Here is an 18,375-nt window from a genome sequence, read left to right as displayed (position 1 = left end):
CCTCCCGGCCTCCCTTCCCCTGCACCCGGCTTCCCCCTGCGCCTGAGCTGAGCTTTTCCTGGAGACCAGGAGGCGCAGGGACGGGCAATCTCCAAGCTACCAATTCCCTGTTCCACGCCCGCCCCCCGCCCCGAGCTACTCGGGGGAAAGTGACTAACCCAAGGTCACAGAGCCCCATCAGAAAACCCAGGTGTCCAGACGCCACATGGGGCTCCGCCCTCACCTAGGCGCATCTTCGCTCTCCTCGCTCGCGCCCTAGAGCTTTCTTTCTGCCGCATCCCCTCCTCCCCAGCTCTACCCCCCACCCAGTTCCCCGGGGCCGGTTCTGACGCTCCGCAGGCCCCGGGGTCCAGCCCTTCCTGCCGGCGCTTCCCTTCCGCCGCCTTCTCACGCCCCGTCGCCCTCCGCACGCGCGCAGCCCGCGGGGCCCAGGGTTCCCGCCCCACGGCGAGAGCGAGAGCAGAAGGGGTGCCCCGAGCCACGAGTCCAGAAGGTCGGGACCCCGCCCGCGTCCCCCGGGGGCCGGCCTCTGCTAAGGAGCCCCTACCCCGTAACCCCCCCGCCGGCAGACCGGCGACCTCTCGGAGAAGTCCCGAAGTGGCAGGTTCGCTCCCACGGGAGTGTGGCCGCGCCCGTGGCTCCCCGGGGGGCTGCCGCCTCCCCTGCCCGCCCTGGCCCGCGCCCGGCCCCTCGAGGTGCCGACTGCTCCCCACCCCGCGGCGCGCACCATGGCCTCGGGAGCCGGCGCCCCGGGACAGGCGGCCTTTCGGTTGGACGGTTAGCGGCGGTGGGCGGGGAGCGGCCGGACCCCGCACGCGCGCGTCTCCATGAAGATTCTTGAGCTTTCTTTGAAGAAAGGAGTGCATATGCTGCAGTGTCTCTGTGGCAGGAGCCTGAGGACCAGCAGCAGCCTGAGCGGTGAGCTGTCCCCCGAGCCCGAGCGCGCCCCGCTCGCGGCCCGGCCCTTCCCTTCCCTCCCCCGCCGTGCGCGCGGGAGGTGGTGGCGGGGCGGGCGGCCCCTTCCCGGGCCGGGACGGGGACCCCGCCGGCGGACCCTCTCTCCCTTTCAGCCCCTGCACCGAGCGCTCCAGCAGCCCCCGCGCCTGGGCCGGGCTCGGGTGCCTTCCGAGGGCCCCGGGCGACCCGCTCCCGCACTGCCTGGCGGCTGCCTCCGCGCGAGTCGCGAGGGCGCGCGCCGCTCGAGTCGCTCCGCGTCTCCGCCCGAAGTTGCGGGCGCGCGGCGGGAGAGGGGACTTTGAACAGGTGGCGGCGAGCGGGCAGCTTCTGTTTTTCTCGCTCCGTCTGCAAAGCGGACCTCCGGCCGCCGTCGGGGAGGCGCTTCGCCCTGGAGAGCGAGCAGCTGCCGTTCGTGCGGAAACTGGGGAGTCCCCGGGAGCCTGGGCTTAGCCAGCAGGGCCCCCAGGAGAGGCGCGGGGGGGGGGGGGGAGGAAGAGCTGCCCTTTAAGGGACCAGCGGTGCTGAGAAAAGCAAAAACAATTCTAATGAAAAAAGGCAAACCAGAACCAAATGCGTGAGATTCTTTTCTACGAAAGCCTTGGAAATCGCGCGCTGTTTCACAGCATTTTCCGTGGCCCATCTCTTTCGTTTAGGGTGTCAATTCCCTTTAAAGTGATTATGTCTAGTAATTTTGCAGGTGCTAACCCGCGTTTTGTGCCTTTGGTTTTCTCTTACAAAATGGGGGTGGGGCATGGGGACGGAGGAAAGGTACGCCCCGATTATGTCTAAACAAGTGGCTTGTTTTAAAACAAATTTTTTGAGGTTCATGAATTACAAATAACTGTAATGTTCAAAACTTTAACAATATTATATGACAGGTTTCATGTTTAAAACCTCATATATTATTCTGGTGAATCTGATTCAGTTTTTTACTTACCTATTTTCACTCTTTTCTGGAGATAATGAAGATTATGTTTGGAAAGATTAGAATATATATAGGTTTCATTCATCCTTTCTAAAACTTTGACTTTCTGGTTACTTATCACTCTAACTGCAAAATAAAACCACTTAAAAAGTACTAATTATTTTAACTCTGTGTGAGATATAAGAATATATACTTTTGAAATGAAATCAGCCATGAGATCTCATGTTTTTACCTTTATTTAATAAAGGTTACCTAAACATTGTTTTGCAACCATGTTTATAAGTGCTAAAAGATTCCAAACCACTACATTTTAAACTAACACGCTTGATGTTGACGTTTTATGTTTTAAAAGTACATATTTCAGGAGTCCAGTAGAGATGTATGTTAATATTATTTCAGTTTTCCTTTTCTATGAAATGCCAATTAATTATAACTTAAATAGGTTTCCTACATATGGTTCCCAATCACATATGTTATCAATTCTGTCTGGATCTGTGACTATTTGGGAAACTGACTTTACAAGTAAATTGAATGTTACTTGTCTTAGGCAGGGCACTTCCTCACTTACAAATAGGCAACATACTCAATTTACATGTAAAGTCAGTTTCCCAAATAGTCACAGATCCAGACAGAATTGATAACATGTGATTGGGCATCATAGGTTGTTGCAAGATCATGAGACTTAGACAGAAGACCTAGTCATAAATCAGTATTGTTTCAACAGCATGGAGGGACCTGGGGGATTATTATGCTAAATGAAATAAGCCAGTCAGAGAAAGACAAATACCCTATGATCTCGCTTATTATGTGGTCTCTAATGAACAAAATAAATTGATGAACAAAACAGAGCGAGAGTCATGGATACGTGGAACAGACTGGCAGAGGTCAGAGGGGAGGGCTGTGGGGGGACTGGGTGAAAGAAAGTGGAGGTGATTAGCCAGAGAACATATGTGCATAGCTAGTGAGCACCAACAGCAGTGTGGTGACGGCCAGAGTCGGGGTGGGGCAGGAGCGAGGTTGAGGCGGATAAAGTGTGTGTGTGTGTGTGTGTGTGTGTGAGAAGAGGGGCAGGGGGGCATCTGTAATAGTGTCAACAATTTAAAAAAATCACTAAGAATTTTTGAACTTAGTAGTATCTGGAAAAAAGTGGAAATAATGATAGCTCTAGCCTGGTTCCTATATCTCATTTAATCTTAAATTTAACATGTGATCTTATGGAAACGATTGCACTTCATTTATACATGCATTTTTACTTAGTGGGGTAATTGGTTATATTGGGGAACTATCATTCTAGGGGAATTCTTTTAAAATGGTGTAGTCACAGTAGTGAACATAAAGGTTCCTGCATACCCTTTCCACAGACAGAGGTAATATGTAGATTATAGATTGTTTCTGGGAACTGCGTTGGCTTTGCTTGGATTGTCGCTTTTCTTATGATCTTATATAACTTACATGTTCCTGCTATTCCTCATTTGAAGATACATTACTAAGGTAATAGTATGTACTTCATAGGTGTTGTAAAAATTAAATGAATTAATAGCTAAAGACTTATTGAGCTGTCTCACAACATGTCAGACACTGTTTTAAGAACTTTAAACTTATCATATACATGCTCTGTATATTTTAGATATCATTGTGTTCCATTTTAAAATTTCTTTCACATGACTTGTGCCATTACATCACAGCAACTCTACATGAAATCATGTCGAGTTGACATCACAGCAACTGACACCACAGCATGACATCACAGCAACTCTACAGGAAATGTTATGCCCAATGTGCACATGCAAATTGAAGTAGAGACTTCAGGTACATTTCCATGGAGCAGTTTATGAAAATTGGGCTGGAATGCATTATTTCGATTTTTTTAACTAACCTAAAGAGACACATAGTAATATTTTGCACGGTGTCAGCATGAAGTAGAAAGTTTGATGCCAGTTACTTCCCCATTACTTTACAGTCGAGGGAAGTGAGGGCCACTGGAGAGAGGTGACATAATTTGTTATGAGGCTAAGATAATCTATTAATGGATTGCTGAATTTTTGAAATTGTAAACATTTCAATATTTTTTTGGCCATTATTAAATAAATGGAGTTAAAATACAAAATAATTATTACTAACATTTAAGCTTTTTAGTGTAATTAAAGTATTTCTCCTGTCTTTTCTTGGCGTTTTCAATTATTAATATTTTGTCTAATTTATCCCTTATATTAATTTATATTCAGTAGGATGGAGCTGGCATGAGCTATCAAAATAGAAGACAATCTTAGACAAGGTTAAGTGGATTGTTTAAGGCTATTTCTCAGTGTCTTATGATTCTTTTTTTTCTGTTTTTCTAAATAAAAATGATTTTTTATTTTAGCAAGGGGAGTCTATCCATTAAAAGACAGATACGTTTAAAATTCTGCACAATTCTGTTCAGAATATATGACATTTCTATTAACCTGATAAAATACTAAGTGTTTAGTTCAAAGGGGCAGTAAAGCAGCTTCATTTTTCTCTAGAGATAGGACCTTTATAAAGAACATAAACTCACCGAGGAGTAGGGATTAAACAATAGCTTACTGCCTGCTCCTTCCCTCTCAAGATCTGGTTGGAAGGAAAGCAGAAGCATTGTATCAAAGAAGGCTGTTAAGGTTACAGGTTTCTCATCACTTTGGTTGGAAAGGCCATTCTAAGGTAGAGAGGAGGGGTTCCTGTCCTAGCAGCCAGGCTCCTGGGAAAGCTGTGTTAGGTCTCCACCTGACAGAGGAGAGCAGCGCTTTCGATAGTAGGTCCCTACAGTAGTAGTTGTGCGTGCGTGTGTGTGTGCGTGTGTGTGTGTGTGTGTACACACGCGCGCACAACTGGACAGGAGGAGCACTGTGTTCCTCTTACCATCTTAAGCTATTTTAGAAAATCAGCTAACAGGCTGTCCTGCTCCTGTGTGCAGTCATAATTCTTCTGTGTTATTCAGTCAATTAGGGATTGGTAGCTTGGAGAATTATCAGATGTCTAGAGATTAAACTATATAGTCACATTAAATGGCCTTGATGTGGGATTGAAACACTCCAGGCAAAAGTAACTTATCAACCTGATTAAAAACACATAACTAAAACTCAGTTACACCCTTGCTTTCAAGTATAGTACTGGCATCTAAATTAAAACTGCCCACTTACAGTTAAGTTGCACCAGCTGGTTGTATATCTAAGGGATATAGGCTTTAACTACTCTATAGGGCAGTGAAGTGATCCAAGAAAGCATGTTTGATTGTAAAATGGTTATGGCTTTAAGCTTATTTCCCAGGAAGGGATTCTCCATAAAGATAAAGTTTAACAGTTGTTTTCAGCTCCACACTACCTTTACTTCTAAGTATTCATTTAGGCCTTTAATCTCTGTATTTTTCTTCAGAGATGTGGGTAACAGGTGCCCTCCAAAATTGAGACAAATGACAATAATGTATTTATAAACTGAAGATATTTTAAATTCAAATTCAATCCTCAGAAATCCACCAAATAAAAAAATAAATGACCAGATCTACCCTCTACAGCATGTACTCAGGTGTTCACATTGTTTTAATTTTGAAATATGGGTGACTTCAGTGTCTAACTGCCTTCAATTATCCAGCCTTGGAAAGCTTGATTGAAGGATAATTGATGATTTGTTCATGGCATTTATGTTTGTGGTAGAATCATTTTTTGAGCTGTTTTTATGTCCTGAGCTTAAAATGTTTCACTATTTCAATGATGCTCCAATGGCTACAATGATATGAATTATGTAATATACAAAATATCCATCACTTCCTTATGGCTTTCATTTTCTAAGGGATTTTTTTTGTTTTGCATGAGATTTTCAATGTTAATGTCAAAAAGCTCAAGAAGTTAGTGCTTATTATTAGTTCATTTGTCTTACAGTACTTTAAACAAGCCATTTGCTAAGTGCCTACTGTGGGCAAATGTAATAGTCATTACTACTTTTCACCCAATATTTTGGACTTTTCTCTTGGGCACATTTTAGGATGCATTAGATGTGGTCATCTGAGTTGCATATTAGCCCATGCAGTGTGAGCAGAAGGGACAGGCCTCCCATCCAGGTGGAAGCTTTAATAGCTAGAGCACAATTCACCTCAGGCTCTTTCCTTCAGATGATGTTCCAGGTAATGCTTGCTCCATCAGCCTGTGTCCCTGTTTGTAATAAACAGAGCCCCACTATGTGACCCATGATGAATATTTAGCAAAAATGAGAAGTGAATACATCTTTTTTTATACTTAACTTAGATTTTTGAGGTCAGTCATCATCTGGCCTACCCTGATTGATATAGTAAGGCCATATAGTTTAAAATAATAAAATTTAATGGAAGGTTATTGGGCTATGTTCAAAGATCTTTCCAGTCAAACACTCCAATTTCTCTATGATATAATCTTTGATATATAACAAATAGATGTATTGGTTTTCTTTCATAATGTTAGAATAATTAGTTTAGTTGACCAATGTGTGAGGCTTTGTCATCAATCACCCTTGTATTTAGTGTGTTTCCTAAGCCTAGTGAGCATATTGCTTCTTAAATGATATTTGTCTTTTCCCCAAAGATATAATGAAGCTCCACTGATGTTTCTGAGATTATTTTTTCAAAGTTGTACTTTAGTTGCAAGACCCTTCAAGACTCAGTTGCTCTTGTCCACTTACTCTGAAATGTGGAAATTACCTTCTGATGCCCCCAAGCATATTCTGGAAAAGAACTGGCTACATTACCCGAAAAGCAGCAACAGTGTGACAGCTCTTATCACTACTGTAGTTTTGCCAAAGGAAAATGCAAAAAAAAATGTTTTGCTTCTCTCAACTTAAAAACTAAGATCCATGTGCAAAGGAAGAAAACCAGGGCAGTACTTTATGATGAAGGGGTTGGGCTGAATGCTCTCATCTGGGTCCTAGACCAGCAATCCATTTGCCTGCGTCTGGGTGAAGTGCAGCAAAAGACAGGAGGGAGGTCAGACTTCTTCTAAAACATAAGATACTTGTGTCATGCCAACTAGCCTTCCATGGCTGGCACCCCTCCTTCTTTCTGCCCCTTTTCATCTGAATATAAAAAGTTAAAGAAACATGTCTCTGGTTTCAGGGGTTGCCATTTTTATAAATTCAGCAAACACTTTTGGAGGAGGAGGGATTGCATGCTAGGTTCTGTGGAGACCAGCAGGCAAATACATGTGTATATGAGAGGTGTAATACTATGATACATGCCAAAAGATGAATACTTGGGAAACTCAGTTTGTCAATTTCCTATCGTAAGAATCACCCCAAGGAAGGAAAAATTAATTTTGCCTAGGATTTATGTTAATCTCCCTGAGTTTGAAAGCATTTAGGAGTTCAAAAGGTAGCTGAGGAAGGCCAGAAAGGGGCTCTAGGGCAAAGAATAGTATCTCTGGATATTTTACTGGAAGAATGTGTTTGAAATAAAATAAGATGCTGGTATAAAAAAGCAATTTTTTATAAAGGTAAGTACCCTACAACTCGATTCAAGCCTACCCACCCTTACTCATATTCAGATATCCTGCTAGTTATTTCTGTTATACTCTCTCTGCATCTAATTCAACATACGGTTGTTTATTTATGGCCAGATATAATTCACCAGCTTCTAAGAAAGGGGCAAGTTCTGTTCTCTGATATCACAGTTAGAAAGTGACAGCCAGGGAGTACTTGTACATCTGTTTCCTCAATTTCCATGAAATATCTTAAAACAATGAAACTTTCCTTTGTACAACTCAGTGTATGAAATTGCTACCTTTGTGACATGTTATTTTCATTGCACAATGCTGTGAATGCCATGCCCGAATATTTCTTCTAATGCTATTGAATGTTGCAGGGCATTTGCATTTCTTAGGGTACCAATCAGAAAGATACTGTGAGTCTGCCAAGACAATCTCTCTTGCTGAAATGATCTTTCTTGTGTATACATAAGCTTCTAGTACCTTCCTACCCCCTCCACTCATTACTGTTTATAGAAATGATAGCATTGCAGTTGGTGTCACTGATTGCCCACGTTGTTGCTTCAATGAAGCCAGCTGGGATTCGATTGCATGGTCTTTAAATAAAACTTAGTGGCACAAAATCAATCTCCTTTTTTTAGGGGAGAGGGGTTGTTGCTAGCTGGATCATTCTCTAAGGCGTTAATTATTTGCTTAACTTGGAGGAACTTGAGAACCAGGGAATTGCCATGCTGGTTCAGCATCTGACCTTGGCACTGAGGAACTTGTGGGCAGATAGTATAGGTAAAGTCTTCATGAAGCCCTTCTCAAAATGATATGATAACCCCCTTGCCCCTGACCGATTTTAGCACTGTCCATAAGTCATTGACTGGAGATAGTGGAGGTCCTATGGTTCCAGCTACTTGAAGGAGAAGATCACTTGGGATCAGGAATTCTAGGCAATAATGTTCTGTGCCAGCCTGCTGACGGTCCTGTGTTCACAGGCACGATGGGATGACGTGGTGAGAAATAGAATGAAAAGTTGGAGTTGCATTTTCTAAATGTGCCATGCATGGAAAATGGAGGCTATCAGTCACTTTTCTTGGCCTTTAGGCTTCCAAACTTCACTGTGAGACAGGCAGGCTAGCATTCCTCTTACAGTTACATAGGATGGGTTAGGAAATGAAGCCTTATTCAGGCGAATGTTTATATATCAATGCACATTTATGTCTTTTCCCCTGAAAATTTTAAATTTATGTGTATCTCTATCTAAAATGTCTATATATATGTGTGTGTGTGTCGGGGGGTGGGGTGGGGTTGGAGCAGTTACCTTTAGGGATAGATGGAAGGCTTGATTTTTACTTTACAAATATTTATATTATTTGAATGTTTATGAAAATGTGCTCATTTTATAATAACAAGCTGGTGATTATTACAGTTCTCTGCTCAACAGAGAAACCTTTGAAAATGTAAAATCAATAGAATTATAAAATAAAGTCACATATAAAACCATAACCCCAATATAATCCCTTCCATTCTTTGTGGATGAATTTTTTAAACAAAAGTTATCACTTGAAAATTTTATGTTTTGTTTGCTTCTTTCCCTGTGAGCTTAAACAATTATTTTAATTATGGAAATATATACTCATACTGAAATATTTGGAAAATATTTTTTCCAGAAGGAATGACAGGAAGCTGTTCATAGTGGTTAGTTGGAGAGCGCTATGGCTGGGGCAGTGAGGAAGGAGGATTTCCCTTTATAACTTTGTGCTTTTCTATGCTGTTTCTTATTTTTATACATATTGACTTTATATATGTAAATCACTTGTAATTGGGTGAAAAATTGTAGACCATTTGTATTTTTTTAAAAAATACTAACACATATGTCACTTTACAAAAATATTTTCCAAATATTTCAATATGCGTATCTATTTCTGTAGAGAGAGAGAAAGAGAAGGGGGGGAGAGAGCGAACCCACAACAGACTAAGCTTCATCCGCCACGTTTTCTCTTCATGATCTCACCAATCAGAGACATTTTGCCTGTTCTTTGGGAAGGAGTGGACCAAGAAGTAAGCATAGAAAGTGGGAGTGAAAATTTACTCCTGTAGCAGTAACTTTCAGAGGCGTAACTATTTTTAAGCGTGTTGCTGTGTCCTTTGGTAACTTACACTTCTAACAGCCGGATGATGTTTCCCCGGCTCTTTGTGGTCTAGGTCCTTGGTCTTGCTGTGCCTCAGACCCAAAATGGAACCTAATGATAGTGCTTAGTTTTAGGGTTGTTCTGAAGATTAAACGCATTACTGTCTGTAAGGTTCTTAACCTGTGAGATCCTGAGCGTGTGGTCAGTACTTAGGGTTTTCTGCTTTTTTTTTCTAGCTTTTCATCTCTCCTGGTGTCATAAAATATTAAATGCTTGCTGTTAGTGTATGATTTATCGTATCTTATCCTTTCTCTCTCTCTCTTTTTGTTTTAATTCTCACCCGAGGATATTTTTTCTGTTGCTTTTCAGAGAAAGTGGAAGGGAGAGAGAGGCAGTGGGAGAGAGAAAGAAACGTGGATGTGAGAGAGACATCGATTGGTTGCCTCCTGCATGGGACCTGGGGGCCAGGGCCTGCATCTGAGATCCATGCCCTTGGCCGGAATTGAACCCGGGACCCTTCAGTCCCTGGGCTGACTCTCTAACCACTGAGCCAGACTGGCCAGGGCTGTTATTCTTTCTTTTAAGGAAAAAAATGTGTACTATACTGAATCTTAGGATATATTTAGAGATTTGATTTCTATGTTTAGCTGCTTATTGACAGGCCTGCCTTCTTGTAAAACACAATAGGATTCTGTATCTAGCCAATTTCATTTCTGAGGATTCCTGATTATTTCCTTAAATCTGAAAAACACCATATTCTCCATAGAATTAAGAAAAATTCTCTGTTTTATTTCATTGATAGAAACAAATGTAAACTGGTATTGGGGAGTCATATGGCTGTCACAGGTAATTCGGGTGATGCTCTTTTAAGTGAATTTTGATAACGGAATTTTGAAAATTAAGCATAGTCCACTAATTTTATTCCCAATAGTCCATGATGTTCTAGTTTCAGCTCTCTCTTGTGCTGAGATTATTTAGAAGATTAAGACAGGAGGCAACCAAAAAATCACATTAAATTTTAATATTATAGAATCAGTGTAACAGAAAAATTCTTGATTTCATCAGAACTAAAAAGTAAATTTACCTTTTTGTTTTCCAAGTCCTTGCGGCGAGGCTTATTCAGTAGATTGCTGATTTTCCATTCCTTTGCGGTGTTTCCCTTACCAAGTAATTTCTAGGAAACACTGAAGAATGTTTACACATTCCACAAATCTGCCCTGGTGCTTATTTGATATCACTAACAATTTTCTTTACGTTGAACCACTGAGATGCAAGGGTTTTGCCACCTTCCTCTTTCAACTTTGCAGAAAACCAGACTGTGGGTCTTTAGGAAGCAGAGGCGTACAGCCTTGCAGAGGACAGAAATCCAAAGACAGACACTAGCTGTCACTGCTCCTAGAGTACGTAGGTCATATTTTTTCCCTAGGAGAGGCTCCTGGGCCTCTCTCTCAGTCCCTAGCCTGTCTCTGCACAATGGAAATTCTGTTCCCCCAGCAGTTAGACACTGTTCCTCCTAGTTCCACAGAGACAGTGAGGTTTCTTGCTTTGCATGTTGCAGGGTGACTGAGAGTGGAGCATCCGTATTCCTGGAGGAAACACTCACTCCCAGCACAAGATATGGTCCGGCCACTCCTGGTCCGGAAAAAGCCATCGTGGTGGCTATCGGTACATTTCTGAATGTTGGGGTTATTTCATTTTGAGTAATACCAGATGAGGAATGCTTGTAGAGCCCAGGTAGCACTGCACCTTTCCACCATCTCTGCTTTCAAAGTAGATTGCCAAGAGCATTATTCTGGCCTGCTGTTCTGGGCATGGTCTCTTCTCACAGACTCTTGGGGCAAATGAGATAGGTCTTGTAAGAATAAACACACATTTTCAAATGGGGCAGCCTACGTGTAGGGGAAAGTTTTAAAATCTGCATGAACTTCCTTCTGCTCAAAATATATCCAATTTAAATTACTAACCCAAATACTTAACACCTCAGATGGAAGCATCTGCTTCAATGGTTGGGGGTTTTCAGAGCAACAGAGAATAGGAAATTGACTTATATTTGTATGATTAGAAAGGCTCGACAGTGTAGTCCCTCTAAAAACAAAGGAGATTCTATGACAAGGGGAAATTCTGATTTTTAGGCTAGTGAGCAAAAATTACTAGCCCCCCTTCACCCCATCCAAAAGTCAAATGGATGGTAAGGTTCTACCTTATTGGCTATCCTATTGCTTGAAGAGTTGACTTTTTTTAGGTTTGGAAAAGCAAAGACATTAAGGAATGTCACTTCATTTATATACTTATTCAACTAGTATTTACTGAGACCTACCATGTGCCAAGCAGTGGGTCTGCATGAACTCCGTTCTAAAAGAACTCATAATTTGACAAGGGAGATAATATGTGAGCATAACAAATCCCAGTTAAGGTATTAATGGTTTCTCCAGTGTGCCATTCTTAGTCAGCATTGTCATTATTCTAGAACGGATGCGATGTTTGCAGTAGTGATAAATTCTCCCCAGTGTTTTTTTTTTAGGTTATCTTCTCTGATAATTACTGTTGGCTGCTATGATTGTGTGTGCTCAGTCCAAGTTCTAGTTGAGTCTGTTGATTGTTAACTTGTTTTCATCACTCAGCTGGAAATATTTTAGTTGGAGTTAACATTAGGCTAACTAGCCCTGGTTAGATGCTCATTATGATATTGTTTTTCAAAATGCAATATTATAGACTTCATTACCTCAGCTGGAAAAGGGTGTTCATGGCATTGGAATTTGGAAGGCAAGGTAAGGAATAGAAGATAAAATATATGTAATTTATTTTTAAGGGTCATGTAGAGAAATGACCAAATATTAGTATAACAAACACTAATATACTTAAGACTCAGAATAAACAAATTAACTTTATGCCATATGTATTTCAGATATTTTTAAAATAAAGAAGTTCAGTCTTAACTGATAAAAATAAAGTTACTTGGGCCCAGCCGGGCGTGGCTCAGTGGTTGAGCGTCGACCTAGGATCCAGGAGATTGGGGTTCGATTCCTGGTCAGGGCACATGCCCCGGTTGCGGGCTCGATCAATGACTCTCTCATCGTTGATCTCTCTCTCCTTCTCCTTTCCTCTCTCTTTAAAATCAATAAAGATATATTTAAAAATAAATAAAGTTACTTGGAACTGTCCCCAGCTGCATTCCAGAGTCCCTTCCTCCTCAGGTGTAACAACTATCATGACTTTAACAGGTGTCACTCCAGTCCATGTGTTTATATTCTTGATACATGCCATATGCAGTATTGTTTGAGTGTTTCTAAAATTTAGATAAATGGTCTTGAACTGCACTTATCTCTCTGCATCTTATTTTTTCACTCAATCTTATGTTCTTGAAATTCATCCCTGCTAATACAAATTTTTTAAGTTCAGAAACATGTACCTGGTATGAGGCAGTCTACCGTTGTGGCTGCGAGCATGGACTGTGGTGCCAGGTTGCCTGGGTTCAACTTGACTTTGAGATTTACCCGTATGTGACCTTGGACAAGTTCCTTAACCCCTCAGGGCCTCGATTTTCTCATTTGTAAAATAGTAATAACAATAGCACCTACCTTGTGGAGATCGTGGTGAGGAATAAAATGAGTTGATATATGGGAAGCTCTTAGAATACTGCCTGGCACTAAGTGCAGTGTAAGTATTTATTATCTGTATGTTCATTTAAGAATGTGTGCTGACTCAGAGTAGAAGGAGCAGCCTTACTTGGCTAATCCTCCCTAATACTTTACACCCAGCGTCATGCTAACTAGAGAAAAGCCCCCGTGCCCAGGTTGGATTCCTGTCAGAGACGGGGCGTTGAATGGGGCAGGAGGAGAAGGGCCCAGAGCTGGAGAGGTTAATGAGTCCATAGGAAACTGACCTCTTTTCCCTGAGGCTGTTGCCCGGTGGGCTGCAGGTGACGAAATCTGCAGCATCTGCTGAAGAATTGCCTGTTTGAGGGTTTGGTTTTATTGTATCAGTGGGGCCACAGGGACAAGTGAGAATGGTCTGCAGTCCAGTCCATTTTCCTTTGATTGTATGTCACACCTTCCTTTCCCTCCTCTCGGGAATTATAAATAGGTGCACTTTGTCATCTCACCTTTTGAATTGAGAAGTTGAGCTGGAACTAGACTAAATGCTTAAGACTGAAGCAAATCCCTGGAGAGGTTTAAGAGGAAAATAAATGAAAGGGAATAGATGGAGCTGAGATCGTCCAGTGACTTCGTATATCTGTGACAGCTCTACTTTCCAAGGCACCTGATCCTCCTTAGCGGGTTCCTTATAGCTGAGAATAGCAACTCTCTCAAATAGGCGGGTGGGGTGCATTTCTAAGGCACACACTAAAACTGAGTGAAGGCTTTGTTCTGATTAATCTCTCTGCCTCGTGAAACTTTTGAGCATGACCAAATTTCAGCAATTCTCATGAATCTTATTGACATTATCACAGCGTAGATATTAAGGAGCAAACATGAAACCTGTGTTGTAATCTTCCAAGGAGGAGAGACCAGTTATCATATGCATAGAACATAAGTGATTCAGATACTGAATCATAATATTTGGGTGCTGGCAGCAGTTGTAGGACTGGAATACATGCTTTTATTTGGCAGATGAAGACACCGAGGCCCAGCAAGCTTGAGGCAGCCGTCCAGAGCCCCATGTCTGTGTAAAGTGGTTGGATCTTTGAATCCAGGATTTTAATTCTTAGTATAATTGGGACTTGGACTCTAATGACATAGGTTGGAATCCGGTTCTTTCATTCACTCAATGCATTGCCTTAGGCAACTCTCTTAACCTCTGTGAGCCTCAAAATTCTCAACAATAAGGTGGTTATAATCATCCTTACCTCCATCAAGGCATTGTTTGAAGTCTAAATGAAGTAGTAGGAGTGCAAAGGAGCAAAGTCTAAAAAGTATGATACAGATATAACTTATTTATTGCTTTTATTATGTTTGATGTGTTTATCTCTGACCATATCGCGATAAAAGAAAGCTCCATTTTATATTGTCTTGAAGAGGGACTTGGTGGCAAAAGTAAGTTTTAGCAACATGGAATTTATTGCTTCTTTAGAATATCAATTACATCTTCCAATATAGCTGTCACATCTTGTTGCATACAGATTTTTCTGGTCTATGTTGTTATGATAATGCTGTTCGCATCAGTAATACAGGATTTTTTAGTCCACATTGTAAAGTAGGACAACATGATAGAGGTTAGGGTATTTTGTTGATTTAAGCTTCCTTTAAACTCCTTCAGTGATGACTAATAACTAGAGTATTGCAAAGGGTGTGATAATGGAATCCAGTATCCAGACTAACATCTGTTATTGAGGATGTGGATCCCTGTAGTTCTCAGTCAGTGGTGAACAAATATGTACTGTATTAGAGTGTAATTCGTGGGATCTACAGACACTGTTGTGTCTGCAGAGAACAGATTAACTACTTTTAGGTGTAGTAACCATATTAATGTATAGCAGCTTCTAATGAAAACAACTTAGCACATAAAGAAGGAAATAGAAAAGTCCATGTGAGCACTGGTGGTCAGAACTAGATTCCTGTATGTGCTTGGTGTTGGACATATAAAGATAAATTAACTCCTGCCCCAAGGAATTTATAGTATGGCTTGGGAGCAAAACTATAAGGAAAAAACACATCTTCAAGGGCAGGTGCTAAACTAGAGGTAGGAAGATTTTATCTTGGAAGCAGAGAGAGATGAGAGAAGCTCCCTCTGTCTGGTGGGGTGTGTGTGTACATACTCGGAGGCCTATCAGGGAAGCTTCAGGAGAAGAAGATGTTACCCATGATTCACTTTAAAGAATAAATAGGCAATCAACTTGCATAGAAAATGAGGAAGGGCATTTTGTATAAAAAGGAAAACCTGCCTGAAGGCATGGGACCAAGAGAGAACATGTGTTTTAGGCTAAATTTGCTAATTTCTTCCTTCATTTCTTCACTCATGTATCAATGGCCTGCTCTTTGCCTGGTAGTACTCTAATTGCTGGAAATTCAGGGATGAGCAAAACCATGTCTGTTTTAAGAGCTTACTTTCTAGTGCACAAGTCAAACGATAAATAAATAACTAGCCTGCATATAGTGTCAGGTGGTGGTAAGTGCTATAAAGAGAAATAAGTGCATTAAGGAAATAGAAAGTGAAAGGGAGAGTGTTTTGGAGAGTGCAGTCTTCTTGAGGGAACAGCTTTTTGCTTAAAGACCAAAGGAAGTGAGGAGCAAGCCTGAAGACACAGAGGGAAAACTTGCTGTAGCTGGAAGGAACAGTTAGTGCAAAGGTCCTGAGGCAGGACTAGGCTTGGCATATTCAAAGAGGAGCAAGAAGGGCAGTGTGGTAGGAGTAAAGTGAGGGGAAATGGAGGGAAGGGGATTGTTTATGGTTTTGTAGGCCTTTGGAAAATATTTTGGAAATTAGTTGGAGGGTTCTGGGAAGTCATGAAATGGTTTTGAACAGGGTGTTGTAAGCCATTTACATTTAATTCTAATTTAATTTTATCTTTCGGTTTCATTTATTTTTTAATTTTAAGTTTTACTTTTTAAATTTTTTATCTTTATTGTTGAAAGTATTACAGATACCCCTCTTTTTCCCCCATTGATCTCCTCCACCCTGCATCCACCCCACCCCCGGACTTTCCCCATACCAATGTCTGTGTCCATAGGTTATGCATATAAGCATATAAGTTCTTTGATTAATTTATCCCCACCCACTCCCCCCTCCCCACCCTCCCTCTAAGATCCCTCAGTCTGTTCCATGCTTCTGTGTCTCTGGATCTATTTTATTCATCAGTTTATTATAGTCCACATTCGAGTGAGATCATGTGGTACTTGTCTTTCTTTGCCTGGCTTATTTTGCTTAGCATAATCCAATTCCATCCGTGCTGTCCCAAAGGGTACGAGATCCTTCTTTTATACAGCTGCATAGTATTCTATGGTGTAAGCCATTTACATTTTAAATGGATCACTCTGGCTGCAGAATGAAAATAGACTGTATCAGGGAGACTATTCAGGAGGTTATTACAGTATTACTGATGAGAGTCTTAGAATAGAATCATAATGTGTTAGGTGGATTTGGGATATTTTTGGAGGTAGAGCTGACAGGATTTGATAATTGATTGAGAGAAAGAGAGAGGTCAAGGGTGACTTGAGAAATTAGGTCTGAGCAACTAGGTGAAGAGGGATATTTTTTGTTGAGTTGAGAAACAAAGAAGGATACAGTTGCTTTGGGGGGATAAACTCAACTGTTGTGTTTTAAATATGTTAGCTTTGATGGAGAATAGCGTGGAGCTATTGAATGGAAAGACGAAGGACTGGAATTTAGAGGAGGCCAGGTCTGGAGCTATAAATGTGTGATTCATCAGCATATAGATGGTATTTAGAGCTCCAGAACTATATTCAGTCATAAGGAGTTAGTGTTGATATAGAATAGAAGACATTTAAGGAATAAGACTCAGATATTCCTGTATTTAGCCACCAGTAGCTAAATCTTATCCAAGAGACTCAGAAGAAGCAGCTTGAGAAGTGGAGGAAATCCAGGAGAGTGTGATAACAGGAGTTAAGTGAAGACTTGGCCAGAAAGTAAGACCAAAAGAAAGAGGGACCAACTGGTCACATGCTGATGAGAGATCAGTACTATGCAGAGTGTGGTTGGATCTTTCCACTGGGAAATGTGGAGTCATCCGTAACCTTGTGAAGAAATTTCAGTGGCGAGGGGCCTGTGAGTGTCTGATTCAAATGGGCTCATGAGACTAGAAGGTGAGATATTGGAGAGAATGAGCACTGATCAGTGAGCATAGAAAAAATCTTCCTAGGAGTTTTGCAGTAAGGTTGTGTGGATAAATGAGGGAATGTGGGGTCATGGCAGCATTGTTTTTATGAAAAATGTTATGGCATATTCATATGCTGATGAGAATGATTGCCTAGAAAAATGAAAGCTATTGTTGCAGGGGAGAGATGGGGGATATTGCAAGAGTAAATGGCTTCCCATGGGTAACAAACTCCAGGCTTTGACCAGCTGCATCATAGTCACATCAGACTCTTGTTAAAAAACCAAATTGCTTTGTCTTACCCTGGACCTCTTATGTTTCAGAAAGGTCAGGTCCCTCGTACTTATATTTTTCGAAAGCTCTCCCGGTGATTATAGGGTAGAGCTAGATTTAGGAATGTTTGTTTTAGGCAATGGTGGCAAGATTCCATTAGCTTGAGGTGGCAGAAGACAGGACTGTAATTTTTTACTTTTTGTAAATGTTTAATCCCTTAGCTTTGGTTTTTCTTGTTTTTGGACTTTTCCTCCTAAGAATGCTATTAGCATTGGTGAATGAAGGCTGCTCATAGTTTTTGGAGCCCATGTGGTTTCTCTTGGGGGTAGTGATGGAAGTATCTGGCTGTTACTATTTGTGATTAGAAATACTTTTATTAATATTTTAGGCAAATTGTCATCCATTGCAAAAGTGATGGTCATTTGCTTTCTTCTCTTGCAAGAATACGCAGAATTAGCTATGAGATTGCCAAACCAAGCTCAAACATGTTCAAGAAACTAGGTCAAAGGGGAACCATTAAGATTTAGACCTGATGTATATAGAATCTTAGAACCAAACTAGGTGCTCAGACACCTGATTATTTAGGGAGAATACTACTGTGAAGGGGACTAGATCTGGATTCCAAAGGCTTGGAGCATAGTTTTGGCTCTATAATTTACAGATTATGTGAATTTTGGCAAGTTTTGTGTGTTCATATGAAAATGAACATGCTAATTTCCCCCTACTTTCATCTTAGACTTATGAAGATCAAATGAATGGAAAATATTTCATGGTTAGTAACAACTTCCAAATACATGTTTGTTGACATGAATTATGAAAAATAAATTTTGTTAACACAGTTTCATATTACATGACATAAATATCTTG

General features: G+C 41.2%; 1 protein-coding gene across 2 annotated transcripts in view; it reads left to right on the top strand.

Moving 5' to 3' along the window:
* Window positions 1-18,375, top strand: part of FGF12 (fibroblast growth factor 12) — a 441,503-nt gene that overhangs the window by 143,807 nt on the left and 279,321 nt on the right. The window contains exon 1 of one of the 2 annotated variants that reach the window (XM_081139423.1): window positions 400-918. The exons of the other annotated variant lie outside the window; for it this stretch is intronic. Within the exon in view, the coding sequence (XP_080995549.1) occupies window positions 828-918 (91 nt within the window). The 5' untranslated portion in view covers window positions 400-827. Of the gene's footprint in view, window positions 1-399; window positions 919-18,375 lie in introns of those variants that run through there. 2 annotated transcript variants of the gene reach the window in all.

This window comes from Miniopterus schreibersii (genome assembly GCF_964146895.1).
Source record: "Miniopterus schreibersii genome assembly, chromosome: 5".
NCBI classification, from domain to species: Eukaryota; Metazoa; Chordata; class Mammalia; order Chiroptera; family Miniopteridae; genus Miniopterus; species Miniopterus schreibersii.
The sequence above is the reverse complement of the archived record's forward strand: the minus strand, read 5'-3'. Positions and strand labels throughout refer to the sequence as shown.